This window comes from Abramis brama, assembly GCF_963993115.1.
Source record: "Abramis brama genome assembly, chromosome: 13".
Taxonomy (NCBI): Eukaryota; Metazoa; Chordata; class Actinopteri; order Cypriniformes; family Leuciscidae; genus Abramis; species Abramis brama.
The window spans coordinates 35,769,496-35,792,641 of NC_139975.1; the positions used below are offsets into that span (position 1 = coordinate 35,769,496).

General features: G+C 37.1%; 1 protein-coding gene and 1 long non-coding RNA gene across 13 annotated transcripts in view; both read left to right on the forward strand.

Moving 5' to 3' along the window:
- The window catches only part of LOC311094454 (serine protease inhibitor Kazal-type 1-like), a 129,884-nt gene extending 112,178 nt beyond the window's left edge, over positions 1-17,706 (forward strand). For 4 of the 12 annotated variants that reach the window (XM_084132422.1, XM_084132420.1, XM_084132417.1 and 1 more), the window contains exons 3-4: positions 5,977-6,083; positions 17,490-17,706. In XM_084132422.1, coding sequence (XP_083988548.1) covers positions 5,977-6,083; positions 17,490-17,610 — 228 coding nt within the window. In that variant the 3' untranslated portion in view covers positions 17,611-17,706. Of the gene's footprint in view, positions 1-5,326; positions 5,461-5,874; positions 5,938-5,976; positions 6,084-6,194; positions 6,364-15,381; positions 17,381-17,489 lie in introns of those variants that run through there. The other 8 variants (XM_084132418.1, XM_084132424.1, XR_014608666.1 and 5 more) reach the window with 8 other exon arrangements.
- LOC311095095 lies at positions 1,093-4,146 on the forward strand. Its single transcript, XR_014608771.1, has 3 exons — positions 1,093-1,128; positions 1,909-2,025; positions 3,654-4,146. It is a non-coding gene; the product is annotated as an uncharacterized lncRNA (long non-coding RNA).
- Positions 17,707-23,146: the final 5,440 nt, after the last annotated feature.

Sequence of the window (23,146 nt, forward strand, 5' to 3'; positions counted from 1 at the left end):
CTCCTCCCCCTTCACATCGGTCACAATCATTTTGATTTATTCTTTGCCTTTGCAGTTTAAATAAACCACACATCTCACATATTTCAACAGGGTATCTTGCTTTATTAATATTTATTATGCATTTCTTGAATAAACAAACTTCAACAACATAAGGGCAGATCCTCTGAGCACTGCTGATGACACAGGAAACTTAATGATTGAATGTATTGTTTCACAAAATCAAGTTTAAGTTAAAAGAAGTAATCTGACTATACATTTTCTTTACACAAAGACTTACTTAACTTTATACAAACACTACCATTCAAAAGTTCAAAAGAAGTCTCTTCTGCTCACCAATGCTAAATTTATTTGATCCAAAATACAGCAAAACAGTGATGTTGTGAAATAGAAAACATTTTAAATGTAATATTTAAATACATTTTAAAATGCAATTTATTCCTGTGATCAAAGCTGAATTTTCAGCATCATTACTCCAGTCTTCAGTGTCACATGATCCTTCAGAAATAATTATAATATGATTTGCTGTTCAAGAAAAAATGTCTGATTATTATCAATGTTGTTATTATCAGTATTATCAATATTATCAGTTGTGTACAAATTTCTTTCAGGATTCTTTGATGATCTGAAAGTTCAAAAGAACAACATTTATCTGAAATAGAAAGATTTTGTAACATTATAAATGTCTTCTTTACTGTCACTTATGATCAATATAAGGCATCATTGTTGAATAAAAGTATTAATTTCTTTAAAACAAAAACAAGAAAACAACGACAGCATTAAAAAACGTCTCAGGTTACGACTGTATCCTATATTCCCTGAGAACAGGGAACGAGACACTGCGTCAGAACGCTATGGGGAACGCTTCTGCACTGTAAAAAAGGATTTGAGGGTTTTTCTACCTCAACTCATTTTCATAAGTCAGTTCAACTAAAATGTTGAGTGTACTTAAGATATCAAGTTTCCCTGTGCCCAACTACTCCGTTTAATCAGAGTAGTTCAGGCAACATAGATTTCTTAGTTGTATGAGCTGCCCCTGCATAAATACGTGGGAAACCCCACAGAGCGCCCCCCTAAAACGCGTGCGACCTACGAGAAACTTCCATTTTGGATGGATCAAGAGTTCCTGAGGTAAGCTTGAACTTCTATCTTACTTGTTTTTATAAAAATACTTCTTAAATTAAGTGTAAACTAGATACATATTACACAGGGTTGTCAGTGGCCACGATAAATATATTTTTGTCCGCATTCCATGTGCGGGTTCATAAAACACTGCTGCTGCACCTGCACATGACATGCGGTCAAAAATATTTATCGTGGCCACTGACAACAACCCTGTGTAATATGTATATTGTAATATGTCATTTATCGTGGCAACAAATGTGTTCATGGTTTTACTAATTCGTTCCCTCTTTATAGTTAAGTCTTGTCGACGAATTATAAGAATTCATTCACTTCGCGCGCGGCGCACTGGTTTTTGCTCTGGCACTTTTTACTTAAACTGCGTCTGACGAAGGAATTCATATCACAACGAATAAATAGCTTTTATAAAAATGTATAAAATAAAGTATGTAAGTTACTTGAACTCTGGAAAGAGGCTAAAACCTTTTTTTTTATGTATAATGGTGGCTGACCGTTGAGTTGCCATGGTAACCAAATCGGGAACATATTCAAGCTGCTGGAGAGGACGTCGTAACGTTATTTTACAATAAATCATGGATATTTTGAGAATTATGTATGGTATAATTATTCTTACTAGACATTTGGATAACAATATAGTGGGTTGATAATTTAATAGTGAACTATACAGTAAATAAGCCCCAGTGTTATCAGAAATAAGTATTATAAGCATGCTTGGTCCTACAGTTGTCACAGTTTGTCTAACGGTCCTGTTTTTTTGTGTGTGTTGAGACTTCAAACCAGAAGAGAAGAGCAGCTTTGCTCGGACTTCCATTACCTAAAGGAGCAGGATCCAAACAGTTCCATCCGTGTCTGTGACGTGCGTGAGTTGATTTCAATATGACATAGGTAACTGTTGTCACAGTAAAACACATTTATTAAAGGTATAGTTCGTTCAAAAAATTTGCTGTTAATTTACTCACCCTCAGGTCATCCAATATGTAGTTTTTTTGGTTTTTTTTTAACAGTGGTCAATATATTATATGTTGTAAATATACTAAAAAATACTGAAAATAATATATTGCGTTAACATATTGTAAAATTTAAGGCAATCGTTTTCCAAGTTATCTAAGTACTCTCATTGTAAATACAATTTTCAATATATGAAAAGCGTCAATTCCTTATGTACATTGTAATATATAACACAATATATTAATGCAATAAATTATTTCATATATTTTTCAGGATATTTACAACATATAGTATATTGACCACTGTTAAAAAAAACAAACAAAAAAAAAACCTACATATTGAATGCAGTGTATTTACACCATATAATATATTGGTCATAAAAATATGGAAATATGTTTCGTTCCGTAAGGGTTATCACGCCCCCGTCGCCACACTGTTCTACTGAAGGATAAAAGTCACCTACATCTTGCCTGAGGGTGTGTAAATTAACAGCAAATTTTAATTTTGGGGTGAACTATCTCTTTAATGTAAGACAAAGCTAAATGACTGTCTTTTAAACATGTTTTTTGTATGTCAGTGTAAGTGCACTATAAATACTGCCCACTAAATGCCCACTAAATTCACATAGTCACTGCAATAATTTATGGCCATAATTACAGTTTTATCCTTTATAGCTTAGTACAAAACTAGGCACGTTTTTCATTGCATATTCTGGTTTTGGGAAAAGGGATACATTCTAGTGCTAGACAAACTAAAAACTACATTGAAATATCTATTGTTTAATTACTACTTAGGTGTTTGATTTTCCTATTCAGGTAAACATAAGTTGTTGTTTTTTATTTTTTAACATGGGTAGTACATTAAAGGGTTAGTTCACCCATAAATGAAAATTCTTTCATTAATTACTCACCTTAATGTTGTTCCTAACCCGTAAGACCGTTGTTCATCTTTGGAACACAAATGAAGACATTTTTTATGAAATCTGAGAGCTTTCTGACCCCTCCATAGAAAGCAATGTTATTACCACTTTTCAAGGCCCAGAATGGCAGTAAAGACATCGTTAAAATAATCCATGTGAATCATATGGTTCAACCTTAATGTTATGAAGCCACGAGAATACTTTTGTGTGTAAAAAAAACTAAAAATAACGAACTTATTCAACAATGTCTTCTCAGCGTCAGAGAGTGACACGGAAGAGAAGAAATTGTTGAATAAAGTCGTTATTTTGGGGGGGGTTTTGCGCATAAAGTATTCTCATGATGCTTCATAACATTAAGGTTGAACCACATGAGTCACATGGACTATTTTAACAATGTCTTTACTGCCTTTCTGGGCCTTGAAAAGTGGTAATAACGTTGCTGTCTATGGAGGGGTCAGAAAGCTCTCGGATTTCATCAAAAATGTCTTAATTTGTGTTCCAAAGATGAACGAAGGTCTTACGGGTTTGGAATGAAACGAGTGAGAAATTAATGACTGAATTTTCATTTTTTGGTGAACTAACCCTTTCAAGTTTGGTATTGTAACAGTACATGCTTAATTACTAAATACTTTATTATGTTCTTTAGACTACCAGTTCCAAACAAGAGGCTACAAAAGTAGTTGACGTTGGCCTTCCCATTGTTCTCATTGTTCTCTTCTCATTGTGTTAAGCAGCCAAGCACTTCTGGCAAAGGAGATAGTCGTTATTGCAGTTGTGCTGGAAGAGAACATCATCATACGTGAGCTGGGAGATGTTGGAAATGCCTTTTCCTCACTCATGGATCTTCTTTACTGTCTTGACATAGACTATCCCAAGTGACTGAACTTAAGTACACATTCGAGATGATACAAAAAGTATTCATGGACATCGGCAGTGGTATCGGCATCGATTTTATTTCTACATTTACAGTTTTATGTACCAGAGTTTACATTTTTTTAGATAAACGTTTATGTTTACAGAAACATTCATATGAAATGTCAATGTTTAGCTATGTGTTTTAATGGTAAGGTGTTTTAACATTAAGTACATTAAAAGATGTTGTCTGTTTTGAAATCAAATAAAATAGCATTCTGCATGTTCTTCTTTGCCAATGAATCATTTTTATTAGAAAACAGAAACTTAAGTTGTGTTGGCAAATTACGCAGTTCAGTTTGTTGAATGAACTTAACATTCCAACTAAAATGAACTATTCTTGAAAAAGTAACCTGGCTGCCTTAAAATAATAAGTTAATTCAACAAAATTAATAGTTGAGACAATTTTTATTTTGTTTGCACAACTAATAATTATAAATTGACTGCAAATATAAGATGCAATATAAGATGCTTAGTGTAAACAACTCAAGATAGCAGAAAAGTTTGTTGGTGTCACTCATTTTATGTTGTCTCAACTGGGATTCAGGTTTACACAACTTTTAATGTCTTGTTGGAGTAACTAAAAAACTAGTTCATTAAACTTAAATTAAAGTTGATCAGACTAGTTTGTTGCCTTCATCTTTGTTACCCCAACGATTAATTCTAGGTTTAAGGAACTCCAATATATGTACAAACAACTGAATTTTCTTAGCTTACTTAACACAACATTTTAAGGCAGCCAGGTTACAAATTATTTTAAGTTGAATGAACTTGTTCGTTTATACAGTGTGCGTGAACCGGTGTCTGAAACACTTTAGTTTTATTTTTAGTTTTTTTTTTAGGTTTTTTTTTTGTGAACTAAACTTTAAATCACACTTAAAAATGTCTGAATGTCACTTTTTCATTTTCATTTGTCCTACTTTAGCAAAGGTGCTAAACTTCAGGGTAATAATTCATGACTCATAATCACTAAAGAACATCAAATACTGCTGTTGATTTTAGGAAATAATGAAATAGTGAGTTGAACTTGAGGACTTGCTGCACTGTTTCAACTGCATCTCTTCTTATGCAAAATATTATTTATAAAACTGCCGATGTCTAAATATGATTTTAGCAATCGTTATGTGAAGAATTCTTTTATTTTCACATTGTCATGACAATGTTGTGATGAAATCCCTCAGTAACGATATATTAAAATGTAAAAAATTTATAATAAAAGTTTATAATAAAAAATAAAATAAAAAAATGAACAGCCTTGGATTGGACGAGACAGATAAATGTGCAAACAAATATTTGATAATAAGTGTAACATTTGCACAGAACATTTTCTTTGAAGAAGCTCTGAAGAAAGTAGTTCCCCAGTTAAGCAGTGTGTGTGTGTGTGTGTGTGTGTGTGTGTGTGTGTGTGTGTGATGAATTGGTGGGATGGACATATACAGTATTGCTACGGATCTTTTTATCACTGATCATATCGTCAGTGAGTTGACTCAGGTTGTGAATAATGTTTGCACGAGGAATCATCGTCCTTCTCTGTGTCCTAGGTGAGTAATATAATGATTTCATTTACAAAACAACTGATATTAGGATGTTGGTAATTTGTCACATGAGGACCTGCGATACACTGACACTCAGCAACAGTCTAATTTGGCTCATAATGAAGAGTTTGATTGTTTAGTCTGCACATTCTTTAGAGTATTAATTCACCATAATTGCTAAAGTAAGACAAATGAAAAAGTGACATTCAGACATTTTTAAGTGTGATTTAAGTATAGTTCACAAAAACAAAAGACTAGTTCTGTTTTTGTAAAAAAAAGAAAAAAAGAAAAAAAAAACATTAGACCATATTGACTTTCATTGTATGGGTCAAACTAGAAGTTAGCATGTATGTTATTTGATTTCCTCTTGCCATATCATGATAAACTTTAATCCTTGTTTTTCCTTCTTGACTCAAACAGTGGCCATATCTGATGGAGCAAGAGAGGTGAGTAAATAAAGGCTGTAGAATTGCTTTCCTTCAGGTGCAAATAACTCAAGTTTTTTTCTTTTTATGTGATAAGCCTGATTGCAAGGACGATTCTGACGCATGCCCAAAGCTGTATTCACCCGTGTGTGGATCCGATGGAATAACATACAGCAATGAATGCGCACTGTGTGCTGCCATCAAGTGAGTTTAAAAATGCATGTATTTTAAAATAAAGTACTGTAGGTTTAAAAACAGTTTAGAGTCTGTAACTTTCAAACTTTAGTCTTCAATTTAATCTCTCTTTTTTTTTAGGGAATCAGGCACTGAAATCTTAATCCAGAAGGAAGGCCGATGTGATCCAGAGGATGAAGATATGGAGGCTTCAGCTTGACAGACCTTTAGTCAGCTACTCATGTCTCATTCATTATGACCTGAATGTGTAATGGTTTAATCCATAAATAAATGTTGCATATTAAAGCTGTTCCGTTTTCTCCCTCAAATCTTGGAAAGACACAATAAAACAGGTGAATATTGGAAGGCGGTCCCCAAACCATATCAAGAGCAGAATATCATAAAGCCTCGAAGCTTTCAGTTGTAAACTGAGACCGTGTAATACCATAACAATCAATTTTATTAAAAAAGGGTCATATTTATGTAAGGGTTAATGCCCGACGAGATGTCCATTATCAGGTATTAATGGACGACGGCGAGGTGCGTGTCAGACCGTTGCCTCCGCCGAAGTCCATTAATACCTGACAATGGACACCTCGAAGGGCATTAACCCGCTTATACCATGGTCACTTACGAAAGAAAGAAATATTTAATCAATTAATAATACTTTAATGTGTTTTAGAGTAAAAATCGTGAGGGTTTTTATTTATTAAGTCGAGCGCACTATTTAATATCTCCCGTATACAGGCGTTGCCAAGCAACGTGGCCACAGCGACCCGACCGCAGCAGTTGATCAGTGAGTTTGAGCCAGCGCAATCATTTAGAACTGTCATCAGGCAAATTGACGGGACGCCTTTCCTAGGTGTACATTATCACTTTTTAATGGACACCCTGCAGCCAATCAGAATCGAGTATTCACCCAGACCATGGTATAAACACAAGATAAAGCAGATTCATCCACGATGGCCAGGCCATCCAGTCATATACTCAAGATCAACCTCTGCCTTATAGGGCATATTAAGAAATATAACAAGAGTTGTCAGATGTTCAAATGTATGTGTGTTGAGTGTAGAATTGCATAACAAGGACTAGTTCTTGTTTTGTATTTTCATTTATTATTTAATGAAAATACAAATTAAAAAATACTCAAAAGTAATTAAATGCGTATTTCAAATACATGTAATAAATACTGCCCATACCATCTAAAGTGATGTTTCAATCTGAAGGGAGCGATCAAGACCCGTGTGAAGGCCCTGCTAACAGCTAATACGGGAACATCGACACATCACTTCACAGGAACTGGAGAGGAAAACTTACCCACCAATCATTGCACATCTCTCCAATACTTTCATAAGTTTTAATATAATAAAGGTGGTGAAAATGACGAGGCTTAGATGTTATTATTGATTTTAATCTACATCTCCTTCCCTTCACCTCCTCTTCCCCCATCTCTTCTCTCTCGCATGCGGAGATCACCTGAAATTTACCCAAAACTCTTGATGTGAACAATTATCATTCAACACTATACATGTTTGGTATCATTCAAAATGGTTCTTGCTGAAGCTCAAACATGCTGTGTAACACACAAGAATGAACCTCAGTGGTCCTGGAGAAAGCTCAGCCGTGCTACATAACATGAGAATCAGGGCTGGACTGGGACAAAAAAAACTGTCCCACTACATATAATCATAAACACCACCCATCTTTGAACGCCCTTGAATATGTATACCAGATGGCCAGTCCGCCCCTGAAAAGAATGAACCTCATTGGTTCTTGAGAAAACTCAGACTCACTGCGTAACACACGAGAATGAACCTCATTGGTTCTTGAGAAAACTCAGACTCACTGCGTAACACACGAGAATGAACCTCATTGGTTCTTGAGGTTTGCCTGATCTCTCTTGTCAACAGTTGCGCTACACTCTTACAAATAAAGGTTCTTGGTAACACTTTATAATAATGTTCAGTTGTAAGGCATTTATAAGTGGTTGGTTAATGATGAACTAATCATTTACAGAACATTCATAAATGATTAGCAAGTGATATACTAACATTTTATGTATATTTTGTAAATTCCGTTGCAAGTCATTCACAATTGATTACTTAATGATTAACTAATCATTTACAAAACATGACTATGCGTTCATAAATGATTAATTAGTGATATGTTCATTATTTTATGTATGTTTTGTAGATTCAGTTAGAAGTCATTTACAATTGATTAGTTAATAATGAACTAATCATTTACAAAACATGACTATGCGTTTCATAAATGTTTAATAAATTATGTTACTTTTTTTTTAATGTTTTGCTCACATCAGGTGCACAGTGGTTAAAGACTCCATGTGTTTCAGAGAAGACAGCTGTCTATACCCTCACCAGTCAGCACTTACACTGCAGTACACACTACACTACACACTGCAGTACACTACACTAAAGAAGACAGCTGTCTATACCCTCACCAGTCAGCACTTACACTGCAGTACATACTACACTACAGAAGACAGCTGTCTATACCCTCACCAGTCAGCACTTACACTGCAGTACACACTACACTACACACTACAGTACACTACACTACAGAAGACAGCTGTCTATACCCTCACCAGTCAGCACTTACACTGCAGTACACACTACACTACACTACACTACACACTACAGTGTTCAACACCTGTTATAGATGATGTGTAAACGCATGAATAAATCATTTACAACACTTTCTGCATCCCCTAATCTAAAGTGTAAACTATTATGCTACATACATACAAAAAATACATTATTTATTAAACTTTTGTATATGATTATTTAATCATTTACTAATCAATTGTAAATGACTTCTAACTGAATCTACAAAATATACATACAATAATTAATATATCACTTATTAATAATTTATGAACGCATAGTCATGTTTCGTAAATAATTAATTAATCATTTACTAATCACTAGTAAATGACTTGTAATGGAATTTACAAAACATACATAAAATGTTAGTATATCACTTGCTAATCATTTATGAATGTTCTGTAAATGATTAGTTCATCATTAACAAACCACTTATAAATGCCTTACAACTGAACGTTATTATAAAGTGTTACCTGTATTTGTAATAAAACACATTAAAAAATTATCCACAGAACAGATATGATTATTTTGCAGTAATTTCCAGACCATTCTGAAACCTTTGATTGCCACTCTGGCCCTTATGTGGCCTCGCCACTGGTTGACACACAACTAATCAAACATGTATACCATATATGGCATAGTAAGAAATATAATAACAAGTAAGAGAGGTCAGATATGCGAGTGTATAAGTGTGTCCAAGGCCTAGTTCTTGTTTTGTCTAGGTGTGTCTATGATGTGCAGATAACATAACGGAAAGAAGTTACACAATTGCAGCCTTACACAAGAAAAGTCAAAAGTGGAGTCTGAGAAATAAGAAAATGTTAACACACCCTGTGCAGGAAACACACAGTAATCACCACTAAAAACCAGAGTTGGCGGCTACTAGTCAATGGCTAACGTCAACTGTTTGATTACAGACGTTCTTCAAAATATCTTCTTTTGTGTTCAGCAGAAGAAAGAAACTTGGTATAACTTTATGTAGCAGATTGGGTATTTCCCTCCGTTACTCCCCCTGGTGGAGAATGTGAATAATTTCCCCATAGACTCAGCTGTGTCAGATACCGGCTGGTTAATCATTATCATGATTGCACTTATAATAAAAGCAAGACACCCTATTCAGATTTGTGTTTAGCTGTTTCTGGTTACTCTCTTGTTTCCTGATGGAGTCGTGTAGTTTGGGTCGCTTATTTGTCCAATCTCAGTCGCTACAGTGCAGTGAGGGCATGTTGCAGCATGCAGTCATTTTATATACGTTGTCCTGACGCAGTTGGGGGTGCCTGCCTAACGGCGTGCTTCCAGCTCAGAGCCGTGTAAGTGCATCTGTAATCAGCAGGATACACGGACCCAAACTACGCTGCTGTTTTTGTCTCCCTTATAATTTTGCTGTGTTTTGTCTATTTATTTTTATGGAATTTGTAATTTAAGTGGGTTCTCTCTGGGACATCTGAAGGGGGGTATTTGGCCCACCTCCATTTGGGGTGTAGTGTTAAAGGAATAGTTCACTTTAAAATGAAAATTCTGTCATCATATACTAACTTACATACCTTCATAATCATGTAGGAAAAAAATATACTATGGAAGTCAATGGGACCCAGAAACTGTCTGGTTACTGACATTCTTCTAAATATCTTCCTTTCTGTTCAGCAGAAGAAAGAAATTCATACAGGTTTGAAACAACATGAGGGTGAGTATATGATGACAGAATTTTCATTTTAAAGTGAACTATTCCTTTAAACACACTTGAGTATGGATTTGTTTCATTGCCTTTGTAGTGTGGGACACTAGCGTGTGGGTGTAGTGAGTGATTACTTACAAGGTGGCTCAGAGATTCTTTTTTTCTTTCTTTTTCTTTTTTATTTTAAATGCCTTCCTTTTTGTATTTACATGTAGGCAATTAAGAGGTAAATGTTTGGAAGGTATTTATTAGTGAATGTGGTGGGGTTTTTTTCAATGTGAGAAGATTTTATGTAATAAATTGTTTATTTTAATTGTCAGAACCGTCTCAGTCCTCTTTGTGAAGAATGAACCTGTGTTGTCTGAGTATATCCTTAGGTGAAAGTCCCGAGGTGGCGTAGTTGGCTACATTGTAAATCTTATTAGAGTTTATTTAATGTGAACTTCCTTGCTGCTAGATTGCTTTTGTCCCCCACTCTGCCACATTTATTTTAGGGTGACATAGTTACACGTTTACATTTACTATAATAATAACAGTAAATTATACATAATTACAAGTAACTAACCCCAAAAGCAAACCCTACTGATACTCTATAGTAATAAGTACAGGTTAATTAATTAAAACCTTTTAAATATGGAAATGAGATATGTGACAGCAGAGGGAGAGAATAGTACGGAGCGTATTGAATTTGGAGGCAAGGAGCCACAGGATATTTAACCCTCGCGAATAGGATTAATTTTTGCCTGTTATATAAGTAAGTGGGGACTAAGTACTTTGAAAAATGGAAGATTTACAGAAAGAAGTGGATTTACTTAACAAAAAATGGCAAGAACAAGGTGAAGCTTTGCTACTAGCCAGAGAAGGTCAGCGTGAGGCCTTGGCATTAGCAAAAGCTGCCACAGAAAAGTAACCCCAGCCATTTATATCCCTCGAGAGAGAAAGCTTTCTGATTTCAGTTGTATATCAGGGGAACAAGATGTGGAGGAATGGATTGATCAAGTGAGATCCACCTTCCTCTTGTCCCACAATACCCGAGGAGGATCAAGTTGAACTTCTTAAACAGCACCTTAAAGGGGAAGCTAACTGTAAAGTTGATACTGGGTGAAGCGGAAAATGATCCAGACATTATATTTGAGGTGCTCCTTGACACGTACGGCGACAGAACACCAGTTGGTACTCTACTGAGGGAGTTTTATAAAACCACTCAGAGACCAGGAGAGACGGTTAAGGCATATACTTATGCTCTTCTGGAAAAGTTGGAGAGGGTCTTGAAAAGGGACTGCAGTTGTGTTCCTCAACCAGAAGTTGTTCTGGAGGAACTGGTTTTGGGTTTGTTTGAAAAGGACCATTAAGGAACAGTGGGGTATATCTTTCAAGGATGTGATAGAAGCGGCGATTACCTGGTCAGAGGAAGGTGAAAAGAATGTGCCAGCTTAGCTTCAAGTAGTGGGGCTATTCAAAAACCAGCGGCCCATCAAGAAGAGTTGATTAACCCTCTCGGCCCTAAGGGTATTTTGGGGCCCCGAAGAAGTTTTGACGTACCCTGACATTTGTGCTTTTTCAGTTTCTTAAAAACATATTAATGGCTGAAGTCTAGACTGCACAAACAGGGCTACAGTAATATATGAGCAACATATACATCAAAATTTGTGGTTTTGAGAAAATAAAGTTTATGCAAAAAAAAAAAAAAGTCACTGAAATTAGGCCATATAACACATAGTAGCCTAAACATTTGTTCACAAGGCTTTTCAAAACTGGATTTTGTTGCTTAGAGTTTTTTCTTCAAAACAATGTGAAAACCATCCTGACACCGTGTCCTAACCAGACGCGATACGATAAGATTCCAGCGACAAATAATTTGTCTGTCCACACTAGATGCGACGCGACTGCGAGATGCGTCAAAATCAATCAAAACCCACAGCCAATCAGAACAGCATGTCTGGCGGCGAGTGCACAGCACCAGAGAGTAATCTTGATGGCAATCGCAAGAAAGTAGATAAGTAGCTACATAATCAAATTCACAAAAATTACACCATTTAAACATTATTAAAAATACATATGCTACTGAGTTACTAAAACAATCTTTGTCAAATAATACACTTGTTTGTTCACAGATTGAAAAACGTTCTTGTTTTCATTTGTTTAATTTCAAGATCTGAGGTGAATTATCCATTGTTGCTTTTACAGCTACAAAGCTGGAGCACTAAATGATATTCAAAGTCACATTACATGCTTTTAACATTAAATAAAACCCATAAACAGTACCTGAGATTATCATTGCCACACTTTGTGTTTGTTGTTCCAGCGCAACGTCGTAGAAAAATAGAAACCGTTTCTAAAATAGAATCGTCGAGTGTCGCGTGTCGCCGTTGCGGCTGGTTAGGACAAAAACTCTGATTAACATGGAAAATAACCTTTTATCGCGTGTCGCGGCGTCGCGTGTAGTTAGGACACTATACTATAAATAATCCTTCAGAAATCATTCTAATATGATTTGCTGCTCAAGGTGAGATAAACATCAAAGATGCTTTGCTACTAGCAGGAATTGCAAGAGCTACTTGGATATGGTGTCTATGTGATGGTATTCCACGGTGAGAAGGTGGGTGGAGCATCCACATTGTTGAGGACCCCTCTGCATCGTCAGCAGGTGTCTCAGGTTCACTAGCGTTTCGCCCCTTGACCTGTACGCTTCACCTGAGTGGGGCAGCAAAGAGCATTTAGCCTTTGCCTGCAGAGGGGTTCCAACTGTGGGCTCTCTTCAGCCACAACCATCTTGAGCTAGTCTTGGCTGCCAAAGCTATCTCCCTGGTGGCTTTCTTCAGATGTTTTGGATCCAGGCCAACCTTCTGTAGGAAATAGCGCAAAGATGTTGCTGGGAAACCACGACAGCCGACTTCGATGGGAAACATGGTTGCGTGCCATCCTTTGGTAAGAGCCTCATCGATCAAGTCCTGGTACTTATCCTTCTTGATTTGATGCAAGATAGCTAGCCTGTCCTCCCATGGCACCGTAAGTTCAGCTATTAAGATGGTCTTGATGCTCCTGGAAATCAGGACCAGATCCGGACGGAGTGAGGTCGCTGCGATGTCTTGTGGGAAGACAAGCCTACTTCCCAGGTCCACTTGCATCTCCAAGTCAAAAGCACACTGTAGAATGGATGGTGGGTTGAAGAATTTGGGAGACAGTGGTGCCAGATTGTTGTTGGCTTTGACCCTCTGCAGATCCACCCATTTGGCGACTTCTGTCAGGACCTTTTCATGTTCACCTGTATCGCCCATCTCCCAGTGCTTTGGGGCATGCCGTCAAGATATGGTTCAGTGTACATGGCACTTCTCCACAGTGCTTGCATGATGGATCTTCTTCCTTGCCCCAGATCTTTAAATTATTTGGGGTTGGCAAGAGGTCAGCTACAGCAGTGGTTCCCAAACCTGTCCTGAAGGACCCCCAACACTGCACGTTTTCTTTGTCTCCCTAATCAAACACACCTGATTCAACTCATCAGCTCATTAACCCATGTGATAATGAGCTGATGAGTTGAATCAGGTGTGTTTGATTAGGGAGACAAAGAAAACGTGCAGTGTTGGGGGTCCTTCAGGACAGGTTTGGGAACCACTGAGCTACAGCACGTAGTAAGAAAGTCAGCTTGTCTTGGTCGGTTTCCCAGAGTTCCTTCCAGGACAGTGATCGCTCGAGTGCCTGATCCCACTGCATCCACTGCCCCTGAGAGGCCAGCCCTACTGCTTTCACACGGCGGTGTTCTTCTTCTGCCTCTCAGACCCTCTGCACCACAAGCTCTCTTGCCTTTGGTGTTGGCCTTGCTCCACCTCTTGGTGTTGTTATGTCCAAGTCCCAGGCGGCTTTGGCAGACCACTCCGACAATCTCCTGATGTTTCCAGTGTGCTTCAGCTTCCGACACCGCTTCTTGGGGCTTCCACTTCCTGCCGCACCTGATAGACCTGCTAGCATTCTGGACTTTCCCATCCTTTGACAGGAGCAGCGTGCTGACTGCTCTTGCCTTGGTGGCCTTGTATTCTTCAGCTACTGATGAAACAGGCAAGCGGAGCTTGGAGGTCTTGCTGTACAGGTCTTGCTCAAGAAAAATGTCTGACTATTATCAATTTTATCAATAAGATTATTATCAGTATTATCAATATTATCAGTTGTGTACAAATTTCTTTCAGGATTCTTTGATGATCTGAAAGTTCAAAAGAACAACATTTATCTGAAATAGAAAGATTTTGTAACATTATAAATGTCTTTACTGTCACTTATGATCAATATAAGACATCCTTGTTGAATAAAAGTATTAATTTCTTTTTTTTAAAACAAGAAAACAACAACAGCATTAAAGGGACACCAGGCAACATTTTCATGTTAAAGGGGTGGTTGATTATGATTTCACTTTTCTAACTTTAGTTAGTGTGTAATGTTGCTGTTTGAGCATAAACAACATCTGCAAAGTTACAATACTCAAAGTTCAAAGCAAAGGAAGATATTTGCTTTTAAAGAAAAGGACTACAACAAACGGCTGGTTGGGACTACACGACATTCCTCCCGGGTTAGTGACATCACTAACCCTAGAATTTACATAAACCCGCCCCCCGGGAACACGCAGTCCATGTTGAGAAGAGGAAAAGTTGTTGTATAAGAGTACATTTGTGAGTCAGCTCAAACTTTAGCATACATCTTTTCACATGCAATAGAAAGTCACTCTGTGTGCATCTCACAATAGTTCCTATATGAGTGATTTATAGATTTATCATGACAGAATATCTTAATTGAAATAGTTAACTCCACATCAGCAACATAAATTCATCAACTAACCATTCAGAGACATCCTGTTGCATTCTACATGTTGTCACTTCTTGAGTCTGTCCATCTTTGTCTGACTCCGTTTTAACATTAAAGGCAGAACAGTTTCTGTCATTTTAGTGTGTCTGCGTGAGGTAATAGCAGCTGCTAACACACATGTGCCCCCCCCCCCCCCCCCCATAAACAGGCAATAAACATGTTGCACATATCATGATCGAGCTAGAAAAAACGTTCTGATGTTTTCTTAGACAAGCAAAGGTAAACCGTCATTCTACCAGATGAACTTATAGACCTTGCTAATATAACTTTAGACAAATATTAGCCTCCGATATATATATATATTTTTTATGCTCATGCCCACTCTCCCAAAAAAACAAAACACGAAAGCAGTAGTTCGCCTCGTTCATATTGTTCGTTCCCGGTAAAAATACTAGTATGCATGACAACACAATAAATAAATAAAAAACTCGCCATCAGTTGGAAAGAAAATATTACTTTACTTACCTCGGTAGACATAACTGGTTTTGAAATAGCCGGTTCCTCTGATCAGCTGGGTTGCTCGTGGCGAGGGACAACAGTTCGTTTTTACGACAGTGTGTTTGAAAGCATTTACTACCAGACACTAGGGGGAGCTTCATAGAGAAAAAAACACTCAGGCTTGCCTGGTGTCCCTTTAAAAAACGTCTCAGGTTACCACTGTATCCTATGTTCCCTGAGAACAGGGAACGAGACACTGCGTCAGAACGCTATGGGGAACGCTTCTGCGTGAACCGGTGTCTGAAACGCTTTAGTATTTATTTCTTTTTTGTGAACTATACTTTAAATCACACTTAAAAATGCCTGAAATGTCACTTTTTCATTTTCATTTGTCCTACTTTAGCAAAGGTGCTAAACTTCAGGGTAATAATTCATGACTCATAATCACTAAAGAACCTCAAATACTGCTGTTGATTTTAGGAAATAATGAACAATGACATGACAATGCTGTGATGAAATCCCTCAGTAACGATTGTACGGGTTTCAGTATTCTCACATGTCCAACAGGGCTAAAAACTGCAAACCTCACTGAACAGAAAATACAAACAACTCATATAATACTGGAGTCCCTGAGGTTGATGATGATAAAGGTAAAATTGTGATACTTTTAGGCCCTATTTTGTATATTTTATTAGTGCCTCATACAAATGTTGCAGATATTTATGCATCATATTTAAAAAAAAAAAAAGAAAAAAAAGAACAGCCTTGGATTGGACGAGATCCAAATATTTGATAATATGTGTAACATTTGCACAGAACATTTTCTTTGAAGAAGCTCTGAAGGAAGTATTTCCCCAGTTAAGCAGTTCAAAAAGGTGTTGAGTAAACCTACCTCTGTGTGTGTGTGTGTGTGTGTGTGTGTGTGTGTGTGTGTGTGTGTGTGTGTGTGTGTGTGTGTGTGTGTGTGTGTGTGTGTGTGTGTGTGTGTGTGTGTGTGTGATGAATTGGTGGGATGGACATATACAGTAGCCAGATCATTTTATCACTGATCATATCGTCAGTGAGTTGACTCTCAGGTTGTGAATAATGTTTGCACGAGGAATCATCGTCCTTCTCTGCGTCCTAGGTGAGTAATATAATGATTTCATTTACAAAACAACTGATATTAGGATGTTGGTAATTTGTCACATGAGGACCTGCGATACACTGACACTCAGCAACAGTCTAATTTGGCTCATAATGAAGAGTTTGATTGTTTAGTCTGCACATTCTTTAGAGTATTAATTCACCATAATTGCTAAAGTAAGACAAATGAAAAAGTGACATTCAGACATTTTTAAGTGTGATTTAAGTATAGTTCACAAAAACAAAAGACTAAAGTTCTGTTTTTGTCCAAAAAACAACAACATTAGACCATATTGACTTTCATTGTATGGGCCAAACAAGAAGTTAGCATGTATGTTATTTGATTTCCTCTTGCCATATCATGATAAACTTTAATCCTTGTTTTTCCTTCTTGACTCAAACAGTGACCATATCTGATGGAGTAAGAGCGGTGAGTAAATAAAGGCTGTAGAATTGCTTTCCTTCAGGTGCAAATAACTCAAGTTTTTTCTCTTTGTATGTGTCAAGCCTGATTGCAAGGACGATTCTGACGCATGCCCAAAGCTGTATTCACCCGTGTGTGGATCCGATGGAATAACATACAGCAATGAATGCGAACTGTGTGCTGCCATCAAGTGAGTTTAAAAATGCATGTTTTTTAAAATAAAGTACTGTAGGTTTAAAAACAGTTTAGAGTCTGTAACTTTCAAACTTTAATCTTCAATTTAATCTCTCTCTTTTTAGGGAATCAGGCAATGAAATCTTAATCCAGAATGAAGGCCCATGTGATCCAGAGAATGAAGATCTGGAGATAGTAACAGGGCCCCTGTTGCCTGTTACATTGCCTGTTACAGGGGCACGATGATTCAGCTTGACAGACCTTTAGTCAGCTACTCATGTCTCATTCATTATGACCTGAATGTGTAATGGTTTAATCCATAAATAAATGTTGCGTATTAAAGCTGTTCTGTTTTCTCCCTCAAATCTTGGACACAATAAAACGGGTGAATATTGGAAGGAGGTCCCCAAACCATATCAAGAGCAGAATATCATAAATGGTCTTTTTTTTTTTTTTTTTTTTTTTACTCCTGTTAGATTATTTGTCAGGTAGACTATCTGCAGCCTCGAAGCTTTCAGTTAGAAACCGAGACCGTGTAATACCATAACACTCAATTTTATTAAAGAAGGGTCAGATTCATCCACGATGGCCAGGCCATCCAGTCATATACTCAAGATCAACCTCTGCCTTATAGGGCATATTAAGAAATATAACAAGAGTTGTCAGATGTTCAAATGTATGTGCGTTGAGTGTATAAGTGTGTCCAAGGACTAGTTCTTGTTTTGTTTGAGTCTATGATGTGCAGATAACATAACGGAAAAAAAGTTAATATTAACACACCCTGTGCAGAAAACTCCACTGAAATCCTCAAGTGCGTTTCATTCGGCCATAAGGGCCCTGTGAAGTGTACAAATTATAGTATTAATATATTATTTAATGAAAATACAAATTACAAAATACTCAAAAGTAATTAAATTCATATTTCAAATACATGTAATAAATACTGCTCATACCATCTAAAGTGATGTTTCAATCTGAAGGGAGCGATCAAGACCCGTGTGAAGGCCCTGCTAACAGCTAATACGGGAACATCGACACATCACTTCACAGGAACTGGAGAGGAAAACTTACCCACCAATCATTGCACATCTCTCCAATACTTTCATAAGTTTTAATATAATAAAGGTGGTGAAAATGACGAGGCTTAGATGTTATTATTGATTTTTATTAGTTTATTTAAAAAGCATTTTTCAATACTGAAGCCACATTTTCAAAACTCTTCATACAGTCTGCATTAGCAACATGAATCTTGACCAAACAGTTTTTGGTTCTGTTGTTGTTTCTGCGGTCTCCTCTTCCTCCTTTAGGATTGGTCCTGGACGTAATGCAAGGCTGTTGGTTGTTGGACTAGAGAAGAGACCCGGACTGTAAATTCCTCTGGATGAAGCTCTCTGTCTCTGTCATTGCTCTTGACTGACTGTTGCTGTGCTGTGTGATAGATGGGGATTTCTGTGCTCTTCTTTGTGTTTAACTGAGTGCTGTTACACACTTTTGACACAGTTTGCCCATTATGTGAAAACATCAGTGTCCCGTTGATCATATCTGTATTCCTTAATTATTTGAGAAGCCGAGGGGGGAGAAGCTTTTGTAGGCCAAAAGTCCATCACTTTTTCTCCTGTTTATTGGTTAAATAAGGAGATATGTCATTGTATGTTGTTTCTTTTATTTGGTTTGTAGGGAAGTTAGTTTTTTGTGTGGGAAAGTTAGTTTCTGTTTGTTTATTGTTTTGGCATTAGCTCACCCCTGAATATGTTGCTGCTAAATATTATTATTTTTGTCGTTTCTTTTTTTTTTTTTTTAAGAAATGTTGTTAAAATTGAAAGAATATTGATATGAAAATAAACCAAAGAACACGAAAAGAAAAATGGGTAACTATTGTTTTGTCATTTATGTTACAGCCTAACCTAGACCAGGGACCGCAACACATTGTAGGATAAAAAATTAAGACTAATTTATTAATTAAAAAAAAAGAAAGAAATGTATACATTTTTTAATACTTTACAAATAGGAATTTATTTGTCAAAAATAAAAAGACAACAATTCCTGAAGAAATAACAATTACAAAAAAAAAACTAAAACCCATCAGCAACATGTATAGTATAATCAGGTATGTGCAGGATTGGAGTCCCAGCTGTGTCAGGAGTCTTTCTGCGTAGAGTTTGTATGTTTTCTCCGTGTTGACGTTGGTTTCCTCTGGGTTTACCCCACAATCCAGAGACATACAGGACAGGTGAATTGGAGATGTTAGGTGTGAGTGTGTCATCCCTGTGATGGACCGGCCATCTGTCCAGGGTGTTTTACTGCCTTTGACCCGAGACACTGGTGTAAGACTGGAAAAACTGTAAGATGCAGAGCAATCTGGCCAAGAGAGGACTACTCGCTGAGAAAACAAAGGAAATTAACATTTGAACTCTCTCTTGCAAAATGAGCATCCCCACCCAAGACGCAATAACACTGAGTCAATCACCTCAGTATCGTCTTAATCTACATCTCCTTCCCTTCACCTCCTCTTCCCCCATCTCTTCTCTCTCTCATGCGGAGATCACCTGTAATTTACCCAAAACTCTTGATGTGAACAATAATCATTCAACACTATACATGTTTGGTATCATTCAAAATGGTTCTTGCTGAAGCTCAAACATGCTGTGTAACATGAGAATGAACCTCAGTGGTCCTGGAGAAAGCTCAGCCGTGCTACATAACATGAGAATCAGGGCTGGACTGGGACAAAAAAAATCTAAACTGTCCCACTACATATAATCATAAACACCACCCATCTTTGCACGCATTTGAATATGTATACCAGATGGCCAGTCCGCCCCTGAAAAGAATGAACCTCATTGGTTCTTGAGAAAACTCAGACTTGCTTTTAATGTCATTATAAAATACAAATCTGGTTTGCCTGATCTCTCTTGTCAACAATTGCGCTACACTCTTAAAAATAAAGGTTCTTTATTGACATTGATGGAAACTTTCTATTCCACAAAAGGCAAAGTGGAAAACATTTTATAGTGGAAAAAAAAATTCTTTTAAATTTTGAAATGTTCTTTAATCTGAGAAGGAAAGGCTCCTTTAAGACCTGTTGACTGAAAGGGTAGAATAAATAATTAATCAAAAAATGAATGCCCTTATGTGGCCTCGCCACTGGTTGACACACAACTAATCAAACATGTATACCATATATGGCATAGTAAGAAATATAATAACAAGTAAGAGAGGTCAGATATGCGAGTGTATAAGTGTGTCCAAGGCCTAGTTCTTGTTTTGTCTAGGTGTGTCTATGATGTGCAGATAACATAACGGAAAGAAGTTACACAATTGCAGCCTTACACAAGAAAAGTCAAAAGTGGAGTCTGAGAAATAAGAAAATGTTAACACACCCTGTGCAGGAAACACACAGTAATCACCACTAAAAACCAGAGTTGGCGGCTACTAGTCAATGGCTAACGTCAACTGTTTCATTACAGACGTTCTTCAAAATATCTTCTTTTGTGTTCAGCAGAAGAAAGAAACTTGGTATAACTTTATTTTAAGGTGACATAGTTACACGTTTACATTTACATTTATTATAATAATAACAGTAAATTATACATAATTACAAGTAACTAACCCCAAAAGCAAACCCTACTGTAACTCTATAGTAAGTAAGTACAGGTTAATTAATTAAAACCTTTTAAATATGGAAATGAGATATGTGACAGCAGAGGGAGAGAATAGTACGGAGCGTATTGAATTTGGAGGCAAGGAGCCACAGGATATTTAACCCCTGTCAGACGGGCATAAGTACCCGGTACATTTGGCGTTTGCGAATAGGATTAATTTTTGCCTGTTATATAAGTAAGTGGGGACTAAGTACTTTGAATAATGGAAGATTTACAGAAAAAAGTGGATTTACTTAACAAAAAATGGCAAGAACAAGGTGAAGCTTTGCTACTAGCCAGAAAAGGTCAGCGTGAGGCCTTGGCATTAGCAAAAGCTGCCACAGAAAAGTAACCCCAGCCATTTATATCCCTCGAGAGAGAAAGCTTTCTGATTTCAGTTGTATATCAGGGGAACAAGATGTGGAGGAATGGATTGATCAAGTGAGATCCACCTTCCTCTTGTCCCACAATACCCGAGGAGGATCAAGTTGAACTTCTTAAACAGCACCTTAAAGGGGAAGATAACTGTAGATTTGATACTGGGTGAAGCGGAAAATGATCCAGACATTATATTTGAGGTGCTCCTTGACACGTACAGCGACAGAACACCAGTTGGTACTCTACTGAGGGAGTTTTATAAAACCACTCAGAGACCAGGAGAGACGGTTAAGGCATATACTTATGCTCTTCTGGAAAAGTTGGAGAGGGTCTTGAAAAGGGACTGCAGTTGTGTTCCTCAACCAGAAGTTGTTCTGGAGGAACTGGTTTTGGGTTTGTTTGAAAAGGACCATTAAGGAACAGTGGGGTATATCTTTCAAGGATGTGATAGAAGCGGCGATTACCTGGTCAGAGGAAGGTGAAAAGAATGTGCCAGTCTTAGCTTCAAGTAGTGGGGCTATTCAAAAACCAGCGGCCCATCAAGAAGAGTTGATTAACCCTCTCGGCCCTAAGGGTATTTTGGGGCCCCGAAGAAGTTTTGACGTACCCTGACATTTGTGCTTTTTCAGTTGCTTAAAAACATATTAATGGCTGAAGTCTAGACTGCACAAACAGGGCTACAGTAATATATGAGCAACATATAAATCTAAATTTGTAGTTTTGAGAAAATAACGTTTATGCATGGTTAAAAAAAAAAATAAGTCACTGAAATTAGGCCATATAACACATAGTAGCCTAAACATTTGTTCACAAGGCTTTTCAAAACTGGATTTTGTTGCTTAGAGTTTTTTCTTCAAAACAATGTGAAAACCATCCCGACACCGTGTCCTAACCAGACGCGATACGATAAGATTCCAGCAACAAATAATTTGTCTGTCCACACTAGACGCGATGCGACTGCGAGATGCATAAAAATAAATCAAAACCCACAGTTTTAAAACATTATTAAAAATACATATGCTACTGAGTTACTAAAACAATCTTTGTCAAATAATACACTTGTTTGTTCACAGTTTGAACGTTCTTGTTTCCATTTGTTTAATTTCGAGATCTGAGGTGAATTATCCATTGTTGCTTTTACAGCTACAAAGCTGGAGCACTAAATGACATTCAAAGTCACATTTCACGCTTTTATCATTAAATAAAGCACATAAACAGTACCTGAGATTATCATTGGCACACTTTGTGTCTGTTGTTCCAGCGCGACATCACAGAAAAATAGAAACCGTTTCTAAAATAGAATCGTCGCGTGTCGCCGTTGCGGCTGTTTAGGACAAACACTCTGATTAACATGGAGAATAACCTTTTATCACGTGTCGCGGCGTCGCATCGCGTGTAGTTAGGACACGCTGTGAGCACTCCTTCATACAAAGCAATATAGTCATTTAACTTTTGTAAGACACTTATTGTCAGAATGGCTGTATGCGGGGAAGGTGTGAATCATCATGATTAATGCTGTGATTCACACCTGAAGAGACAAAGACCCTCCCCTGGGAATATCATGAGGAACGTGACAGGGAACTATAGAGAATGACTGTGAGGAAACTTAATGATTGAATGTATTGTTTTCACAAAATCAAGTTTAAGTTAAAAGAAGTAATCTGACTATACATTTTCTTTACACAAAGACTTACTTAACTTTATACCTACACTACCATTCAAAAGTTCAAAAGAAGTCTCTTCTGCTCACCAATGCTGAAATA